Source organism: Anabrus simplex, chromosome 4, assembly GCF_040414725.1.
Source record: "Anabrus simplex isolate iqAnaSimp1 chromosome 4, ASM4041472v1, whole genome shotgun sequence".
Lineage (NCBI taxonomy): Eukaryota > Metazoa > Arthropoda > Insecta > Orthoptera > Tettigoniidae > Anabrus > Anabrus simplex.
The window spans coordinates 300,160,346-300,178,089 of NC_090268.1; the positions used below are offsets into that span (position 1 = coordinate 300,160,346).

A 17,744-nucleotide genomic window follows, 5' to 3' on the forward strand; every position below is an offset into this window, starting at 1 on the left:
ACTACTAAGCACAAACAGAAATTGAAATTGCAAGTTTGAAATTTGCACGAACTACTGTACTCAAAGATAAAGCTAAATGCTTAGGGAGATTCACTGGGTAACATCATTTTCGCTCTTTACATGAAAATGGGTGTATTTAGATCACTTTTTAGAACGGTTTACAAATATGGTATCAGATTTCCTGTAACACCCCCAGTTTTTATGTAATTACGTAATGTTCTTTTTTTTTAAATTTGCACTAATCGATAAAATATGCACATTAGAGCAGTGTCGGCTTGTTTGGGAGGCGCTAAGGTGCACGCCCCCCACGGGGTTCCATTCAGTTTGAGAATTTTAATGTTAAATGTTAACAAGGGAAATATTTTACTATAAGATTATTATCAAGGGCACGAGTTGTACTGTACTGCGGCCCGATGCGCTGCTGGCCCTGCGCAGGAGGGCACTCTCTAATAGCGGACCATACACTCAAAGTCTCCCTTGACTGGCCTTGAGGGAGCCAATCAGAGGCATAGTAGAGATGTGCTGTTCTAACGGAGATTCTGGCGCGCTTCTGCCGCGGCCTATCGTTGCAGCCAACCTACCCGAAACATTGGTGATTTGATTTCTATTTAACAGGGGTCAGTTTGTGCCATTTCTCTCCTAAAACTAGGAACTATTTTACTGAGGCACTTATCTGAGTTAAATGTGCCGGTATATATTTAAAATAGTCTTGTAATTTTTAGGATTATTAACTAACGAAACGACTAACGACTGTAACTACTGTCCCCTTGTACTTGACTCATGTTGGCCATACTCACTGGAGAGCGCGAAGTTTAGCTTTGTGTTGATGAATGATCTCATGAGGTGACTGTGACAAGATGATAGTACGAGAAAGGTTGTGATTTATATGTAGGCGTAGTGTTATGTTTTCACTTCGTACAGTATAATTACCATCGAACATATTAAAGAACTAACGTTTTCTTCTCTTTCTATCGAGAAGAAAGTCAAACTGAAGTAGCGTGGTAGGCCGACACCAGACTTCTCGTTGAAAAAATCGGAGACCAAGAAAAATGAAATTAGGGCTTTCCAAAGACAAATTAATTCTCCTGACATATATAACAAGAACCCGTGGATATGTGGAAGTGATATCTCAGAAACCTTTTACTGCTTTGCTTTCCTTGCCTGCTATTCTCCTGTTCTAGGAAAGGAGATAAATGGATCACCACAGGGGTAAGTGATATCAAGCATATTAATGAGAAAATTTAAAAGCATGTAAGATCCCAAGAACATATCACTAGTACCATGGACTTTGAAATGCTTGGTTAAGTCAACGTCGTGTCTTGTTTAACTGATCACTACAGTGAAACTATTCGTAAACATAATTCGACTGAGCTCGATAGCTGCAGTCGCTTAAGTGCGGCCAGTATCCAGTAATCGGGAGATAGTGGGTTTGAGCCCCACTGTCGGCAGCCCTGAAGATGTTTTTCCATGGTTTCCCATTTTCACACCAGGCAAATGCTGGGGCTGTACCTTAATTAAGGCCACGGCCGCTTCCTTCCAATTCCTGGGCCTTTCCTATCCCATCGTCACCATAAGACCTGCCTGTGTCGGTGCGATGTAAAGCAAATACCAAACATAATTCGATCTTGGACAAGAACAGGCAAATATTAAAGAGACTCATCACTTGCGTACGTTTTTGTGCAGAATTTGAATTGCCACTCCGAGGCCACAATGAAGAAGATAATTCTTTAAATCCAGGTATATTTAAGGGATTAACTTCATGGCTGATCTGGATAGCGTAATGAAGCAACACTTAGAAACAGCTAGCGCATTTAAAGAAATGTCAAAGATGATTCAAAATGACATTTTAAGTTGCATGCTGGCAGTGTGTAGGGAGGAAATACCTAAACAGATTAAAAAGGCTGAATTTCTTGGTATACAGTGTGATGAAACAACCGACAGCTCAGTACATGAAAGATTCTGGGGATATTTTTATCCATCTGACAAATCGGCGAGTGGAATAACAGAAACCTTATTGAAACAGATTAATCCCCTGGTAGGCCATTCTCGCGATAAGTTGATTGCACAGAGCTATGATGGAGCCCATGTTTTTAGCAGCTTACTTGGTGGAATTCAGGCAAAGGTTTGTGAGTACTATCCGTACATTGCTGTGCCCATAAGCTTAATCTTATCGTGTAACAATCAACAAATCATATTCCTAAAGTGAGTATTTTCTTTTCAAATTTATCAGAGATACCTGCTTTCTTTTCAAATTCATCTCAGAGATCGGATTTCCTCGAAAACATCGTTAAGAAGAAAATGCCGAAAGTTGTACCCACACGCTGGAATTATAACATAAGAACCGTGAACGTGGTGTAAGAAAACAGAGAAAATCTAACAGATTGCCTTTAACCCTTGAAGTGGCGGTCATTTATCCTGTAATGGCAGCGATATATTACCGGTGTTGCAGACTCTTAGTATAAATTTTGTTAAAAATCGTTGACATGTTATACATACGTAAAAAGCACACCCTTTTATCCTCAAAAGTACAAAGAATAAGATGATGATGATACTAAAGCTGTTGTTTATCATCCACAAAGTTTAAGACCAAAAATATGTTGAATTTGTTTATATTATTTATTTTTGTAAAAGTTTTGCTATATATGATATGTTTATATTTAGGTAAATTTTTAAAAATGACATATACAAAATGAGCACCAATTCATAGTAAATAGGTGCGTACCGGTATATAGTTTATAATACCGTCTTAGCTGGAAAAATTATACAACAAAGTATACAACAATTGTATGCTACCACTTGTACATTTCAATTAGAGTCACTTGGGTGGGTCTTTCTTTTCACTCCATGATTGTGAGGCCTCCAGAAGTGCACTAGTTTATAACACCCCTGGCGAATACCACCATTTCATCCTCGACACCAGAATGTAGACTTCTTCTCCTTCTTTTTCTTCTTTACTTTCAAGCACACAACACATAGGTGAAGTCTCATTTTGCTAAAGGCTTATCAGTGTTCTTTATGTATAGGATGTATGAGTCAAATAATGTTATATCTAGAAGATTTGAAAAAATTTGCTTCCAGTACCTTCTAGTGGGTCTGGAACAAGTAGCATGGAAAATGCACTTACCTTTATTATCTACACCTTCCATGAAGATATTGTACTTGTGAATCAGTAGTGGTTTCAACCCTTCATTTCCCTTTCAACTCCTTACAACATTTTCCTCAGCGTGACATCCATATATGAGACAATAAACTGGTTTCCGTGTTTTCGTGTCTTTACAAGCAATCAGTAGAACGTCACCTTGCCTAAAGTAAACGATTTGCCTAGGTTCAAGTTTTGTACCTAAAACAATCTGAGACAGTCCCTTTGAAGATTTGAAGATTCACAGTTCCTGTGGAGAAATGATTCAGTATTGCTGAAATGAATGCATATCAACACTTCAGATTGATATCAGAAGGAAAACTGGTGACTAAATATAGCTGGCTCAGCTGAGACATACGTGTGGCCGGCCACTGAGTATGTAGCAGGTAGCACAAGACAGCGAAATTATGACGCTACTTTGGCAACGATTTACACTAGATTAGTGTACGATGCTATTATACAAACTATTTCATGATTATGGCCGAACATTTCTCCTTCAATTGATTCGTAATTAGCACATTTCGATAAAAAATAATTCAATTATCGAAATAAAATAAAGAGCATGTCAAAACACCTGATATCAGGCGTTGCCACTGGACAAACGCATAAAACGCCTGATATCAGGCACTTGCCACTTGGAGGGTTAAGAAATTGAAGAGAATTGTACCAACAAGATCACATTAAATGAACCAAGTGGCTTAAGACGCATTCTTTGTGATCCTGAATTTGTTTTCTGGCTATATATGTTCCACAGTCTATTTCCTGATGTTGATCTCTATAATCAAATTCAGTCCCGAAACAAAGATAGTGTTCAAATAAGAAATGACATTGATTGCACAAGTTGATGTAATTCACAGGGAAATTGAACAAAACTTCCCAGAACCGGATCAAAAGAGGAAAAGGGATGATATTTCTCCACATAGTACACGAATAGTATCAGCCAAAGAAATATGTGACGTGGTTTCAATGCAAGTAAGAGAGAGATTTTGTTTACTGGCCATTTGGAAATTTCTGTTTTATTGAATGATGTTCACTTTGAGGCACATTCTACCATCTTTTAATCATGTCTGTTCATTTTATTCCATGCTTGAAAGAGAAAAACTCAGAACAGAACTGCAAGTTATGTACCAAAGAGAAGATTTTCGGAGTATTAGAGGAGCAATTAATTTGTTTAAATTTCTGAGGGAAAATGGATTGTCAATTGTTTTTGGTGAAGTTCATAAACTTCTCAAAATTATCATTACCAGCCCTATGACAACAGCTGAATCAGAAAGATGTTTCTCCACTTTGAAACGCATAAAATCGTTTCTTAGGAACACAATGAAAAATGAGAGATTGAACGCTTTGGCAATGATGTCTATAAGTAAAGATATGATACAATCAACTACATACTTTTACATGAAAGTTTTGGACAAATTTGTGAAATTGAAATAGCGGCGAATGGATTTTGCCTATAGAAATTAGGGTTGGTGAATGAGGTCTGTGTAAATTATTGAATTAAGTATCAAACCATTTGTTCATGTTAATTATGTTAGGGAAAAGTGTCGTGATTTTATTGTGACATTGTGAAATAGAAATAATCTCTTTGCGAGACGTTGGAAATTTCTCAGCAAGTATCTTCATACTGAGCGCCAGGAATTGGAACAAGAGACATGCAGAGAACAGGCATCCTGTGCAGGACTTAACTTGCGGCAGGGTGGTCAGTTCTTCTACGCTCTTCCACCCACAGCATTAGGTGATTTTCTACTTCTTATGTCAAGGATGGGGTAGCAAGAACCAAATGCTATCAATGCTTCATATTTCTCTGGTTGAGTTGGGCATCAAACGCGGGACATCCTGTAGAGCAACCAAAAACGGTAACCGCTGGACCAGAACATGAACAGAGGATGAAGGTATGTACTATCTTGTACTAAATTGCATTAATAATAATAATATTAATAATAATAATAATAATAATAATCAAAATAATTGCATATGCATTGCACCGTATAGTGTTCGAAGTATGTATCTTGATAAAATGGTTCGAAGAACTTGAGATATTTGTGGAATTATGAAACTAAGGCACGCCCCCCACTGCTGATATACACGAGCCGCCACTGCATTAGAGTAATCAAAAACAATCAATTGCAGTAAAATCGATAATCTGATGTCTATGTTTACAGAGGAACACTGCAACTAGTTTAGTTTTGTTTGGAAACGTGCTCTAAATAGCTATTTAATACATATTACAAGTGCAAATCAGTCTACAAATGGCGAGTTCCTCAAGACGACAGTGTGTAAACAATCCCAACTCCTTTTGTTTCATTTGCCGCTCATTGACTTTGAAATCAAGAAGAGAGAACATAACATAATTTGTAAAGAAAGCTTACCCGGCATATTTCAGTGTCAAGTTAGGCGACCAAGATAAAAGGTTTGCGCCGCACTGCGTGTGTCATACGTGTGTTACGGGATTAAGAAAATGGACTCAGGGGAAGCAGAAGTCGTTACCTTTTGGAATTCCGTTGGTGTGGAGAGAGCAAACAAATCACACCGATGATTGTTATTTTTGTATGGTAAAAGTTGAAGGCCATAACAAGAAAAGTATTAAAAGCATTGCATATCCAAACCTGAAATCAGCAATCAGACCTGTACCACATGGACCTGACATTCCTGTGTGTAACCCACCAGCAACCCTGCAATCATCATCATCATCTGATTCTAGTGACAGCGATGAAATCTTGATAACCACAGAAGAGCTACAACCAGAGTTGTTTACTCAATGTGAACTAAACGACTTGGTAAGAGATCTGGGTCTCTCAAAGGAGTTGTGACAAATGCTGGGTTCTTGTTTAAAGGAGGAAAGACTGCTAGCTCCAGGTACAACATTTTCCTGGTACCGAACAAGAGAAGAAGAATTTTATGAGTACTTCACTGAAGAGGGTCCTCTTGTTTACTGTAAGAACATTGAGGGAGTAGTATCAAAATACTGAATTACATACAACAAGAATGAATGGAGGTTATTTATCGATGGAACCATAAATAATATCAAAGCTGTACTCTTACACATCACCAATAAGTATGGTTCGATACCTGTAGCGTATTCTTACGTCTTGAAGGAAAACTATGAAACCCTTGCAATGTTATTAACTGCAATTAATTATTCAGAGCACGAATGGATTGTATGTGGTGATCTAAAAGTTATAGGAATGCTTCTTGGACAACAATCAGGTTTCACAAAGTATCCATATTTCCTCTGCCTGTGGGACAGCCGTAGATGTGATGTACACCGGGTTAGAAAGGAATGGCCATCTGGAACAACAATGGATCCAGGAGACAAGAATATAATAAGATCATGTTTGGTGAAATGAGAAAAAATCATTCTGCCACCTCTCCATATTAAACTAGGGATCATGAAAAAGTTTGTAAAGGGATTGAATAAAGACGGTGACTGTTTTAAGTACATCTGTCAGAAATTCTCCTTCCTGTCTGATGCAAAACTAAAAGAAGGAATCTTTGTGGGACCACAGATACGGAGCCTTATGACAGATGAACAAATTGAGGCGTTGATGACCTTTGAGGAAAGATTGGCTTGGATAAGTTTCAAGAATGTGATAAACGGTTTTGGGGGGAACAGGAAGCACCCGGATTACAAGAAAATCGTAGAAGATATGTTGATGGCTATGAAAAATTTAGGTTGTAATATGAGTATCAAGCTACATTTCCTTCATAGTCACCTCGACTTTTTCCCTGAAAACTTAGGAGATTTTAGTGAAGAACATGGGGAGCGGTTCCACCAGGACATGAAAGAGATAGAAACACGTTATCAGGGCAGGTGGAGTGCTGTGATGTTAGCTGACTATTGCTGGTCTATGAAGAGGGACAATCTGGAGTTGCAACACGTCAGACGATCACGAAGATCGCATTTCCGCAGCAAAAGGAAGAGAGTTTAAGTCATGAAAATTGTATCCTGGACTTGCCATTTGTAGAATTTAATTTTATATGTTCACAAACAAGGTAAATAATAAATTGTTTTCTGGATTCTTTTTATTTTAAGTTAGTTATAGTTACTTTACTGGTGTTTAATTCCCAAACTTTGCTGTAAGTGATATTATAGATTAAGTAAATACTTAATTTGAAATTCTGTAAAATCCTGACATGATTCATAAAATTTGATTTCAGATTTATAAACAGAAGGCAAAACTACATTACAATCACCCATCAAAACTAAAAGTCTTGAAAAAAAATGTCATTTTGTAACTCAGTGTTATTATTAGTACTATGCTCTAATAGATACACACACAAAGATACACATGAATATAGCAGGTAAGATACTGTACTATCTAAATATACCATATCTGCACTACAATTCTTAACTGAAATGTGGTTATTTGAATTTTACCGCTGATGGATTACTATTATTTTCCCTACTATGCGGGACGGAGAATATAGGTGTCTTAAATGCCAAAAAATAAGAGGTTGTCTACAATAATTTCTGTCGAAACTACGCCGGGGGCTTGGACTGCAATATTATTATGATAGGCCCTATAGGAATTTAATTATTAACTTTTGATCGATGTATGAACGAAGGTGCAAAGTACAGTACAAAGTATGCCGGGACCTTAGGCTACAAATTATCAGAATAAAGTAATCGGCTGAGTTTGTATTTGTTTACACAACTACCATGTGCCTGTAGCCCGTACTCTTTGATCTTGTCGGAATGTACGGTATCAACAATCGTCAACAATCCAAAAACTGTTAAGTACCGTTGTTAAAGTCATAGACTATGCAAGTGCTGAAGTTCATTTCTGACTATTATGTGTTCACCTATGAAAGAGAGAGAGTGTGTGTGTCTCCTTTCTTGTTAGCATGGAGTGGACTGAATATGAAAACAGAGTAGCTGTAAAATAAAACTCTGGAGATCATAATTTTTTTATCTATCCAGAGATTCAATGAGATTGGCTGCATGAAAGAGTTGGTCAGTCTTGCATTAAAATAGTGGTGCTTTGTATTTGCCAAAATCACATTTGGAAGTAGTTAACTCTCCGTTAAACATGCGCTCTGTTGTAACACCACTACATGCGCGCGGACTGACAGTCCGCGATTGTTTGTAAGCTTCCATTCCTTTAATTTCAATTCTTTTTCCAAGAATTCCTTATTTCTCTTTGTCAGTCTGTCTTATATCGTAATTATTTTATTTTGATTTTATTCATATTGATAAATTTATATATAATCTACATTTACAAGAACATTTCAGTCCTTTAGGATAAATTACAAGTTATCAACTGCAAACCACAGGACTTAGCAAAACTAATTGTAAATTAACAATAATTGGTTATTAATTTACTTCTTGGAATAAAATTGTAATCGTTACATTCTATTAATTGACGTATATCGCACAGAAGAAGTCACGACGTCATGATGTTCGTGGACCATGGAGTAAGTGCATTTCATTTCATCCACCTTATTAACGCCCGACTTCGTGTCATTATAGAAGGTAATCATTGAGGGTTTTGATCCATCTGAATCATCATCAATAGAATGGTCTTCATGGAATGTAGATAGAACCAATACAACTTTGTCTTTTCTTGACTTGTATGACACAAGGGTATATATAGCGATTTGTGCATGTTACGATTTCTTGTAGCATTTCGTCAGTAAAGAACAATTTCAGAGATTCAACTGGCATCTCAGTATTCATGGCAACTCCTACTACTCCAGGCAGGTGTTTTATAATATTATGTTCAGGTTGCCTGACCCTTCTATTACAGGCCGATGATTCCATGGGGTCCCGTCCTCTCCAACATACATTTCATGCTGCTCACTTTCAGTTACGTGCTCTTCACCCGTGGACTGCTTGCTCTCAGAATTACGATCACTATCGTTTACGACGTCCCGGTCACTGTCATCACTCGCACCAACTTCATCGTCGTCCAAACATTGCTCGATTTGATCCATAACTCTCGGAATAAATCGCATCAACTCCTTGGAAAGAGGATGCAGAATAATTATTTATAGCTCATTTTGTAATATCGTGTTTATCCCACTGTAAATAATTACAAGTAGAAAATATATCAAAATGAGTCCACTACTACACTTGTAGGTAATAAAAGTATATAATTTTATAATAAATAGTAACGGAAGAATGGATGACTTACCAAAAGAGTGAGTAAGATTAACAACTCACCAATACACGCCTGCGGACTCAGACTCCGCAAGTCTGCAGTTGACAATATAAACTTCTGTAATCGACAGCTCGGCGATTACTCGGACATTCTCACGCCGTTACAGCCTTTGTATTCGAATACTATCATACCAAAGAACAATAAAGTGCGGACTCTCACTCCGCGGCGCGTGTAACGGAGGGTTAATTATGGTACAGGATATGAATATTTCATAATGATCAATGTTCAGATTAATTAATAAAGATCTCGGACTTAGAACTTACAGTCGTAGTATTGGGCATTTCCTGATGTTTCAACAAAGGCAGCAGAAAATTGAGGTAGCTCCTACAGCGGTATGGCAGCTATGTACTTCGTAGGATTCTCCTCATTGTCAAGAAATTGTTCACAACTGAAGAAAGTTTTAAAGGCCAAAATTACAGGGTCTATGATTCAAGCTCTTGAGAAACCTGTGAAAGAGTTCATAAGTCCAGAGAGGCCACCACTCTTCTTCAGTCATGGTTTACTTGAGGGATGAGCTATGAGGATTCCTCCAGATTTCACTTTTTTTTTTTGCAAAAATGTACGTGGAAAGTGCATACGGTATATTATTGTTAGTATTAAGAAATCACTCAACAACTCCTATACTTTTGGCATATTTCAAAGTACGTAATTGTACAGTCTATGGAAGCTAAATAATGAATGAATGAATGAAAAATTTATTACCTATGATTTGATATTTCTTTGAAGTTCTGCCAACACTTACTGAATCTGGTTTCTGTCCTAAATTCATTACCCTTCCTTGTCTTTGATACACATGATGTGTTCGATGTCTCATGTCTCATGCTTTTGATAGGCAACAGATTATTTTCTAATGTCTTTTAGTGTCTAACTCTGCACATATACTTCGGCCTCAATGACAGCTTTTTTCGCTGTACGTCTTGGCACAACCTTCTTCCTTGTTCTTTTTAGTTTTGTTTGTGTACCACATCTTGTAGGTTGTCTTCTTCTCCTGCACTCATTTTTTCTGTTTTCACCTACTTTCGTAGTACCCAGGATATTTTATATATTGGTATAACTAGAAATATTTGGTTGATCTCAAAGGTAGCCTGCCAAAAGATATCATTAACACATTCAATCAAAGGAATCAAGATATTGTCTATGAGGGCCAAGTTTCCATATTTAATTGTGAAGAGACAACATAGTTACATGAAAAACTTTATTGGCATCCAGTACAGAAATGTTGGAGCTATTTTTCGACATAATCACCACTACACTTGTCATACTGTGAGATCAACTTTTGTATGCCGGTGTCGTAGAAATCTGCCAACTAGGAATAGAACCAGCATGTGACATTTGTCTTCAACACTTCATCTGTGTCAAAATGCTGACAGGAGGACAGGAATTTCTTGAGGTATAGGAAAAGATGAAAATCACTGCGAGTAAGATAACAACTGTACAGTGGATGATCAAACACCTCCTAGCTGAACTTCTGCAGAATAGTTGTGCCATAGATGAGCACAACATCTGCATTGAGCATTCCACGCCTCTTGTTCACGATCCTGACTTTAATCTTTATAAGTTATTTGTACTTAATTACGGTCTTAAAACTAATTTACAAAATATTATATTGTAATTGAAGATCAGTTATTACACAGTATGTAAAATAACACCTTGGCTGTGAACAAGAAAATTGATAGATCTGTACACTTTCAATTAGTATAATTACAATAAAATCCTTGAATTCTTTTAAACACTGAATGTCTAAATCTCAATAGTGTCATTCAGACTTGAAATGATGAAGGCAATTATGTTCATTCACCATTAAAGTCTGAACGACACTAACCTTGAGACATTACTATGGCTGATGATGCCTGGAAGACGGGCGAAACATGTACCAAATATAGAATTTATAACAAGGATGAAGTCCTAATTATAAATGTATTTTATGTATTGAATAGGTGAACTTACAAATAAGCACTTGTATTTTAACATAAGGAATGAGAAAATTCGGGAAGAAATTGGAGTGGAAAAAATGAATGACAGAATAGAGAAGAGCCGACTAAGATGGTTTGGGCACATAAAGCGAATGAGCAAGGAAAGAATGCCAAAAAAGGTGATGGAAATGCAAATCCAAGGAAGGAGAGGCCGTGGACGACCACGATTGAGATGGAAGGATACCATCCAACGCAGCATTATAGAAAGAAACCTGGACTGGGACACAGTGTTGGAGGAGGAGTGGTGGAAAGACCGAAGAAAGTGGAGAGGAAACATATTTGCCCCTACCCGGCTACAGCTGGATAAAGGGAAATGATGATGATGATGATACCACTTAGTCAAGCAGCACGTCTCCTTTCTCTCAAGTCTTCCCAGCCCAAACTTTGCAACATTTTTGTAATGCTACTCTTTTGTTGGAAATCACCCAGTACAAATCAAGCTGCTTTTCTTTGGATTTTTTCCAGTTCTTGAATCAAGTAATCTTGCTGAGGGTCCCGTACGCTGGAACCATAATCTGGTTGGGGTCTTACCAGAGACTTATATACCCTCTCCTTTACATCCTTCCTACAACCCCCAAATACCCTCATAACCATGTGCAGAGATCTGTACCCTTTATTTACAATCATATTTATGTGATCACCCCAATGAAGATCTTTCCTTATATTAACACCTAGGGTACTTTCAATGATCCCCAAAAGGAACTTTCACCGCATCAACACAGTAATTAAAACTGAGAGGACTTTTCCTATTTGTCAAATTCACAACCTGTCCTTTAACACCGTTTATCATCATACCATTGCCCACTGTCCATCTCACAACATTATCAAGGTCGTTTTGTAGTTCCTCACAATCTTGTAACTTATTTATTACTCTTTATAGAATAACATCATCTGCAAAAAGCATTATCTCTGATTCCACTTCTTTACACATACAGTATCATTGATATATATATATAAGAAAACATTAAGATCCAATAATACTGCCTTGAGGAATTCCCCTCTTAATTATTACAGGGACAGATAAAGCTTTGCCTACTCTAATTCTCTGAGTTCTATTTTCTAGAAACATAGCCACCCATTCAGTCACTCTTTTGTCAATTCCATGCACTCATTTTTGCCAGAAGTCTCCCATGATCTACCCTATCAAATGCCTTAGATAGATGAATCGCGATACAGTCCATTTGACCTCCTGAATTCAGGATATCTGCTATATCTTGCTGGAATCCTATAAGTTGAGCTTCAGTGGAATAACCTTTCCTAAACCCAAACTGCCTTCTATTAAACCAGTTATTAATTTTGCAAACATGTCTAATATAATCAGAAAGATTGCTTTCCCAAAGCTTACATGCAACACATGTCAAACTTACTGACCTGTAATTTTCATCTTTATGTCTATCACCATTTCCTTTATACACAGGGGCTACTATAGCAACTCTCCATTCATTTGATATAGCTCCTTTATGCAAGCAATAATCAAATTACTTCAGATATGGTACTATATCCCAACCCATTGTCTTTAGTATATCCCCTGAAACCTTATCAGTTCCAGCTGCTTTTCTAGTTTTCAATTTTTGTATCTTATTGTAAATGTCATTGTTGTCATAGGTAAATTTTAATACTTCTTTAGTACTAAGTCACCTCCTTTGTCTGGACATTATCCTTGTAACCAACACATACTGCTGACTGAATACTTCTTCCTTTTGTAGATCCTTGCATACACACTCCCCTTGTTCATTAATGATTCCTGGATTGTCCTTCTTGGAACCTGTTTCCGCCTTAAAGTACCTATACATACTCTTCCATTTTTCAATAAAATTTGTGTGACCGCGAATTATGCTTGCCATCATGGTATCCTTTGCTGACTTCTTTGCTAGATTCAATTTCCTAGTAAGTTCCTTCAATTTCTCCTTACTTCCACAGCCATTTCTAACTCATGTCTTCAGTTTGATTGATAATGTGTTGGTGATGACTACATATTTTCAAATAGTAATCCATATCTGGAAGAATTTTTGGTTATTTAGGAAAAACCGTAGAGGTTTAAGTCCATGAGAAATTTTAAAGACTTGACGTGTACTAATTCTGCGTAGTGCATAAGTGTTATGAGAATGATAAGCATAGTGAGTAGTCATTGGGTAGCTTGTAAATTTGTTTCTCATGAAGTATGAAATTGTTGATTGCTTGTTTGGACTTTGTTTTAATGTTCCACTTCAATTCTTTGTTCCATATTAATCAGTAACTTAACGTCATGAGTTTTTTTTTTTTTTTTTTTTTTAAGAGAGATTTTTAATTCTGTGATGTTGATGAAATGTTTTAGGAGGTCTCATGGCACGTTGGGATGTAGCTAAAACTATCTGGCCATATATGTTATCCATTGGATTGGCATATTTTGTTACACTCTGCCTCTATCCAGGTATTGAGTCCGAAATTGTGAGCTGCAAATTTGGCAACTGGATGCCTGTAATTCTTATGGCTGTATTCAATGCATCGGATCTTGTTGGAAAGGTTAGTACAGTACTGTACTTAATAGTTTGACTGTTCCCTCTTTACAAGAAATTTCAGAATGTTTCAGTGATTTGAAAATAAATATCTCCATTTAGCATACTCATTATTATATAATTCTTGTATGTATTATACTACCGTACTTCAAAATGTCTTCCTATTTAAATATGGTCTAAATTTTGTACTTTATTCTTTCAAACAGGTGAAGGTCTACACTTTCTAGATCTCATGACTAGATAGCACTAGTAGAGATCTCTGAGGACATTATGCTTCTTTCCTTTTAATTTTTTCATAGTACCATATATAAATTTATCATATCTTTCAGCCTGGCTATCTTAGATTTACATGTAGGATGTTTGGATATATGAAATAACTTATGTATGCAAAATATTAGTTTTCAGTGATGTACAAATATGCTCACTGCTGAGTTGGTAATATTATAAGAAAATTAAACATTTTTTATTATCAGCTTAACTAAAGGAAGAAAGGAAGCTTTTCATCTGTTCTAGTCAGACCTTCATTTTGTGAATTTTATGTTCAAGAATTCAAATCACAATCTCCACAACTCTCAACGCTCACCTTAAAAGCCTCTAATAAAATCTACACTATAACAAATACCCATGCTCCCACTAGTGATAAAGACCATGAAGAAAGAGAAGAATTCTGGGACCTATTGGACCAGACCATAGATAACATCCCCAAACACCATTTAAATTATTAATAGGTGACTTCAACGCTCAGCTAGGCAGAGAAAGAAAATAGCGTGACATCATCGGAAAATGGCCAGCACACAAGAGAACCAATATAAATGGAGAGAGACTGGCTGACCTGTGTAGAAACCATAACTTAATCTCAAAATCTATATGTTTTAAGAGAAAACCTCAAAAACTCAAAACATGGAAACACCCTGATTACACTAAAGGAGAATGGTAACTGGATCATATCTACAAGGATAAATATTACCACAAAGAGATCTATAACATCAAAGTCTTCCAATGAATAGACACAGGTTTAGATCATTACATAGTTGAAATTAAAAATAAAGTCATTCTCTAGAGGAGACAATAAAAGCAAGTCCCTAAAACTAAAAGAAAAATGGATCCTACCCAGCCAATGAACAATGCAAAACTACCAAAAAAGCAACTGAAAAAATAAAAATCACAGATAAACTTGAAGACTTAGTACACAACCTTAAACAAATTGCAGAAGACCTGACTCCAATTAAACCACATAAAAAACACCAGTGGTGGAACAGCGAGTGTGTTGAAACAGTGGAGAAAAGACATCAGGCAAGGCCATTACATCAGGCCCAAAAATATCCTATCAAAATTTAGTAAAACAGAGAGAAAAATCTACCCAAGTCTTAAGAAGAATAAGTAGACAGCATAATAAGGACACTTTGTAATTTATTGAAAAACTCCTTCATTTGGACACCAGCACCCCAATAAAAACAGCACCAGAGATCATCAGTCCCCCACAATAAAGGAAGTCTACCAAGCACTGAATAAGTTTAAAAACTACAAAGCACCAGGAGAAGATCAGACCTTTACAGAACTCTGGAAATATGCAGGAAGATCAGCAAAAGTTGCCCTCTATCAACAACTTGTCTCTATCTGGATTAAAGAACTACCATAAACACTGGATAAACAGCCCTCATTCACCCACTGCACAAACAATGAGACAAAACCGACCCTAATAACTACAGGGAAATCTCACTCCTAGACATAACATACAAAATCTTTTTAATAATCATCCTTAATAGGACAAGTTTACAACTTGAGAAATAACTAGGAGAATATCAAGGAGGTTTCAGACCCTAGAAGAGCTGTCCTGTTCAGATCATGAGTCTTAGGAGAAGAAACAGAGATATGGTGATAATATTTGTAGATTTCAAAAAAGCTTATGATTGCATCCATAGAGAATCCCTGTTTAAAATTTTAAGACACCTTGGACTACACCCCAGATTAATAAACATGATAAAATTGACTCTCACTAACACCAAATCAAAAGTGAGGTTTAGGGGTGAAATATCAGTCATTTGAAATTTAAACTGGACTACGGCAGGGAGATGGGCTCTCACCATTATTATTTAATTGTGCTCTAGAAATGGTAATGAGGGAATGGTTTAGGAAATGTCCCCCAAAAATAAAGATTGGCCAAAAAATCAAAACAAATTGCCTGGGTTTCGCCGACGATTTAGCATTACTAGCAGTTGACATAAAAGAAGCAAAAACTCAGATATCAGAACTTCAAACCATTGCAAATAAAATTGGCATCAAAATATCATTTGAGAAAACAGAAATTATGCTCCAAAATCCAACACAACTAAAGAAGTTACCATAAATGGTAATAAAATCAAAATAGTAACTCAATGTAAATATCTTGGAGAAGTAACAACATAACCTAAATCAAAAATATCTCAATCCAAATAAGAACAAATAGATTAGCTAAAGCACAAAAATTAACATGGGATATCTACAAAAAAAATGTCTATCAATAAATGCTAAAATACAACACTACTGTACAACACAGTTATAAAACTGGAAGCTACATATGCAGAGAAACACTTTTTCACCTGAATAAACAATCAAAGACTGACAGACTATGGAAAATTGAAAGTAGGAGTGGAAGAACCTGCATGAAAAAAAAATAACAGAAAGATGTAACAAAGTCGTGTACAAAGAGCTAGAACCCATTACAGATACTATGCGTAAGAGGAGACTGTGATTATTTGGACATATCATGAGTATGAAGGATTCAAGACTTCTGAAACAATAAGTACGACACAATCTAGTCTCAAAAAATACCACAACAGGATGTAAATGGATCAGAGAAGTAAGAGACGATCTGAAAGAAATAGGCCTTACAACAGAAGACACCACAAATATGATAAAATTGAATACAAAACTCAAGAATACAAAACTCCGCTGTATTCTTACGCGAAACAAACCAACAACACACACATTTTCAACCTATGAAAGGGCACGAAGATTGGAGCGTCTTAAGAAATACTGCGAGGACTGCAAAACCCGAACAATCCCTTCAAAGAGACCTGAATGATGTACTGACTAAAGTGATCCTATGCGGTCATAAAACAAGAAGCAGAAGAAAAAGAAGAAGAGAATAATAATATTATCATAAAATGTTTTTAATAATTACTTTACTTTATTTCATGGTCATCAGATGTGACTTTTAACTTTGGATTATCATACTTAAATCATGTCATCTCAAACAATTCTGAAAAAGGAATTCATAGAAATAATCTGAAAATTCTGGATTAATCTCCATAATATTGGTTTGGGACACTAAAGATTGTCATATTGTACATATAATGTCACACAAACACCTTTATTTTTCATAGACAGCACATTTCCAGTTGTAAATAGTAATAAAATTTATGACTCTTCTGAGGCACGTTACGCCGAGCGAGTGGCTTCATGGTTTGCATCACGTAGCTGACAGCTTGCTGATCATCAGGTCAGGAACAATCTTGCTACGATATGTGACAGTAGACGGTACAACCTGCGACTGTCTGGCCTAGGGAAAGGCAGCTAATACCAAACCTGCCAAGCTAAGGATGAACCAACGACTACGGGCGGAGGAGTTCTCCTTAGGAGGTTGAGTGAAACCTTTGTGGAGGAAATGCCACATAAATTCACTGAAAAGCTGCTGCCTTGTAGATGTGGCAGGGGACTGCTAAAGGCTGAGGGAGATTGCCCTGACAGAAAAAGCTTTTGTGTTAGGCCCAGAAAGTCATTTTTTTCTTTTTGCTATTTGCTTTACGTCGCACCGACACAGATAGGTCTTACGTAATGATAGAATAGAAAAGGGCTAGAACTGGGAAGGAAGTGGCCGTGGCCTTAATTAAGGTACAGCTCCAGCATTTTCCTGGTGTGAATATGGGAAACCACGGAAAACAATATTCAGGGCTGCCGAAAGTGGGGTTCAAACCCACTATCTCCCGGATGAAGC

General features: G+C 36.7%; 1 protein-coding gene across 1 annotated transcript in view; it reads left to right on the forward strand.

Annotated features, from left to right (window-relative positions):
• The window catches only part of Ent3 (equilibrative nucleoside transporter 3), a 124,971-nt gene that overhangs the window by 92,687 nt on the left and 14,540 nt on the right, over nucleotides 1–17,744 (forward strand). The window contains exon 7 of the mRNA XM_067146082.2: nucleotides 13,588–13,775. Coding sequence (XP_067002183.2) covers nucleotides 13,588–13,775 — 188 coding nt within the window. The remainder of the gene's footprint in view (nucleotides 1–13,587; nucleotides 13,776–17,744) is intronic.